Source organism: Bos taurus, chromosome 10 (assembly GCF_002263795.3).
Source record: "Bos taurus isolate L1 Dominette 01449 registration number 42190680 breed Hereford chromosome 10, ARS-UCD2.0, whole genome shotgun sequence".
NCBI classification, from domain to species: Eukaryota; Metazoa; Chordata; class Mammalia; order Artiodactyla; family Bovidae; genus Bos; species Bos taurus.
In genome coordinates this window covers 94,273,465-94,277,839 of record NC_037337.1, presented here as the reverse complement: position 1 = coordinate 94,277,839, position 4,375 = coordinate 94,273,465, and the positions used below count along the sequence as shown (strand labels likewise).

Sequence of the window (4,375 nt, the reverse complement as noted above, 5' to 3'; positions counted from 1 at the left end):
GGAGTATACTCAAAGAAAACCATAATTTGAAAAGACACATTCACCCCACTCTTTGTTATAACACTAGTTATTGCAATAGCCAAGACATGGAAACAATCCATCAACAGAGGAATGGATAAAGATGATGTGGTACATAAAGATAATGGAATATTACTCATCCATGAAAAAGAACAAAGTAATACCACCTGCAGTACAATGGGTGAACCTAGAGATTATCATACTGAGTGAAGTAAATCAGACACAGAAAGACAAATGTCACACGATACTGCTTATATGTGGAGTATTAAAAAAAAGTACGAATAAACCTACATGCAAAGCAGAAGTAGAGTCACAGATGCAGAAAACAAACTCAGGGGGTGGGGGAGGGGTAAATTAGGAGATTAGACTGACATATATACACTACTATACATAAAATAGACAATAAGAACCTACTCGGTACTCTGTAATGGCCTAGAGGGGAAAAGAGTCTTGTAAAATAGAGTGGATATATTGAAGTTGAAATAGTTGATAATATAGTTTTTAAAATGGCGCATGGATATGGATTTTAGTCCACAAATTCGGATGTGCAAATGATGTAACTGTTTTTTATTATTCTACTAGGTGGCAGGATAAAAAAAAAATCAACTCTTCCTTTCCCAATGTGTTAAGTATATGTGTAAATATTTCACTTTGCTGCACACCTGAAACTAACAGAACTTTATAAATCAATGATACTCCAAGAAACATTTTTAAAAATCACACTCTCGTCTTTCCTCTTGCTTACCTGTACTTTGCAGTTTTGTAGGGCATTTTTTTTTGGTCAAAATGTGATAGATTCTATCATACCATCATCAATGAGAGGGTGCTAAATAAGCCATCTGAAGCACTGTCCCCAAGCCCCACCATTTCTGCTCCCTCTCCTCGCAGATGGGAATGACTATAGACGGATTTATGCTGCTGTGCCTTTAGGCTTCATAATCAGCATTCAAGTGTACCTTCTCAATTTAGGATTTGTCAAGTATTATCAAAACTCACCAACCCTGACAGAATATGGCTTATACTCACAGCTAAAGTTTATTTTAATTCAGAGTATAAATAGAAAATAAACAGAAAAAGAGCCAATATTTTCTTTCTTCCTTTTTTATTAGAAGCTTAGAGGTCTGATACCAATCAGTGTTTGATAAACAGAGATGGCAGTGAGAAAACAATCAAATAATGAACATAAAATCCATCATCAGTGCACAGCCATATTAAGTTACCTACTTCATTGTGCTGTCCTAAGACTTGTACAGACTCCAAGTAAACTTTGGGCTTGTAAATGAGAGAGACTGTTGACAAGTAATAGGAGACAATTAGGAAAGGGTTTTTTCCTTGTCTAACTTCTCTATTAGTGAGTTGGAAACACTATCAGTTGCATAACCCATATCCATTCCTGAAGATTCCTTACTAACATTATCCTGATTTTATTTATTATAGCAATCAGCTCCAATATCCCGTATAGCTAGGCACACCATTAAATGTTAAACGAGATGAACTGGAGCTTCCTGTGAAATCTTTTTCTTTTCTAATAAAGAGATTCTAGCATATCTGGCTGGAGAAGGCAATGGCAACCCATTCCAGTACTCTTGCCTGGAAAATCCTACGGACGGAGGAGCCTGGTAGGATATAGTCCGTGGGGTCACTAAGAGTCGGACACAATGGAGCGACTTCACTTTCACTTTTCACTTTCATGCATTGGAGAAGGATATGGCAACCCACTCCAGTATTCTTGCCTGGAGAATCCCAGGGACGAGGGAGCCTGGTGGGCTGCCCTCTATGGGGTCGCACAGAGTTGGACATGACTGATGTGACTTGGCAGCAGCAGCATATCTGGCACCTACCTTCCCTTTTAAACGTACTTTGAACATGAACATGATGTCAGAGGTTGAGATAATGACACAAGCATGACTGTGAGACTAAGTAGGCTTGGTGGAAATAACACGCTTGGTGCCAGATGACATCCCTGAATGTCTCAACCTCATAGCTGTAAATGTCTCTCTGTTATTATTTTGAGAAAAATGAACAAAAATTTGTTTTCTAAAGCTGTATTTTTTTTTTATTAGCAGGTTAAAACAAGCTAGATGAAAAATACAGTGCAAGTCCTGACAATGGCATTGAAGTTGAAATAGTTGATAATATAGTTCTTTAAAATGGCAGGTGGATATGGATTTTAGTCCACAGGTTCAGATGTGCAAATAATGGAACTATCTTTTATTATTCTACTAGGTGGCAGGATTAAACAAACAAACAAACAAAAAAACAAGTCTTCCTTTCCCAATTTTCCTCTTCCTTAACAACAGGTGTGGAGTCCTATGCTGTGTATGGCATCAAGGAGTAAGGGAAACCGTCAGTCTTAGTCACAGGTTCACAGGGTTGAATGAGATGTCCTTGGGCTTATTAGCATGGCCTCTTCAAGTCCACAGGGGTTTTGTTGCTGCTTTATCAGCAGAGCATCTGTGTTTTTGTGAGAGTGCCTATTTTCTACTTGCCCACATGTATACCATCGTTACACACAGTTTTTAGAATCTTGACATATCCCGGGCAATGCTCCTAAGCATACTGTGTAATGTTAGTTCTCCTTTTCCACTTGAAACCCTCAGGTTTCTATCTGCCTTCCTCCCTCCTTTCTTCTTCCCCTTCTTCTCTCCCAAGCCCTCCGGGAAGAGGTTTCCAGTTGGTAGAAACCCTTCTCTTTTCCTGAATCATCAAGGGACATCTGTATTTCTAGGAATATCTTCCCATTTCCATTCCCTATTCCCTGTCCACCATCCGTAAGCATAATACTCTGTTAATTTTCCCAAGGAACTAGGCTTTAAAAACAAAGACACTGGTGATAAGTGAAGTCTGAACAAGGGCAGGCTGATAAAAAGACAGAAGATGAAGAGGTCGCGCCAGGATGGTCAACAGAAAAGAAACTGTAGTCCTGGCGCCCCTGACCTAACAACTGAGAATGTTCGAAGGATTCTCAACACAGCTTCTTAACAGCAATCATGACATCACTGCCGCCGTCTTCTGAAATTCACTCTTCGTGGAAGAAGAAAGAGGACATCGCCTGCTCACCATCTTTCAATAAGCCATGCAAGCGGGACAGGCAGCAACCGGGCGGTGCGGTTCTAGCGTCTCTGGCTACCTGCGTGTTTTTAGACGACCCGAAATGAAGTGCTTCTTAAAACCGGTCCGCGTTTTACTTAATTATCTGGTCTGGGTGCTCGGCTTAAGCCTGGCCCACAGCAGATCCTGGCGAGTGTGGGAGTTTGACAGCGACATCGTTTCCGTCGTGTTCATTGGACTCTGGGAAGCTTTCTACCAGCAAAAATTTAACATATCTGGCATAATGGTTGAGTTACCGACGTACAGCGAGATCAACTCAAGCTGGGTCATTTCTAATGAAATCTCGTATGGGCAGGGCCTGATGCTGCTGGCGAATTTTATGATGTCAGTGGCCCTGATTTTTAGCTCGGTGGCGCTTTTCGTCAGCAGGATCAAGGCCCCGTACCCTGATTTCCTCCGATTGTGCTACAAGGCGTCCGCCCTGTTGCTCTTCCTCAGCTGCACTTGTATCACAATTGCAGTGAGCTGGAATTTCACCGTGGATTTTTACGGCCAAACCACCCTTGACTTTCCACTTACCTTTCCTGTTGAAAGAGAAATGATAACAAATAAACGTCTGTCCTATGTGTTCCCCCTAGGAACCGCAACTTCCATCCTCTTGCTAGGAAACGCCCTCCTGTTCTCCTGTGAAACGTGTTCAATAAAACCACCGAATCGGGTGACTCCCCTGATTATGTCCAAATGTTGAAGAGGAAAGGTCTGAACAGTGAGTTTTGGAATGGCCGGCAATCATTTTCTTGAATACTTTTCCATACATACCTCCTATTGTCCTAATCTTCTATTCTTGTAAAATAAAATATACTTGTCTTTTCGAAAAGAGCAAAGATAAAACATACTGGGTGCTCTTTTGGTTTCCATCCTTGCATGATGCCTCCTGTAAGGCAATGAAGCCTCCATCAAACATGGATCAAGCACACTGCTTAAGTAAAAGACTGCAGAATAGGAAGCTAGAGAGAAGCAATGAAATCAACATTAAAAAGGTTACTATACTGAGATGCTGGTGGGGGTGGGGATGGGGTGGAGTGGGTTGCACCGCCTAATGGTGCCAAGCATGTGGGCATTTTATGAACTGAACCAAACTCTCCTTAAGCCATTCCTTGGGGACACCAGGTAGCTTTTATAGCCAAGTTTGTCTCTCAGGGCAGCTCTTCAGGGCATGGAGTAGCAGCACTCCAACTTCTGCCTCCGATATCACACCGTATGCTTCCCTCTGGATGTGTGCATCTCTTATGGATCTCTGTCTCCA

General features: G+C 41.6%; 1 protein-coding gene across 1 annotated transcript; it reads left to right on the top strand.

Annotated features, from left to right (window-relative positions):
• The first annotated feature begins 3,004 nt into the window (after positions 1-3,004).
• Positions 3,005-3,943, top strand: LOC100140640 (uncharacterized). Its single transcript, XM_005212263.5, has one exon. The coding sequence runs from the start codon at positions 3,095-3,097 to the stop codon at positions 3,815-3,817; it is 723 nt and encodes a 240-aa protein (XP_005212320.2). The 5' UTR covers positions 3,005-3,094; the 3' UTR covers positions 3,818-3,943.
• The last annotated feature ends 432 nt before the right edge of the window (positions 3,944-4,375 follow it).

Excerpts from the sequence above, each read along its gene's own strand:
- LOC100140640 (XM_005212263.5), top strand. The coding sequence starts at position 3,095 with ATGCAAGCGGGACAGGCAGCAACCGGGCGGTGCGGTTCTAGCGTCTCT.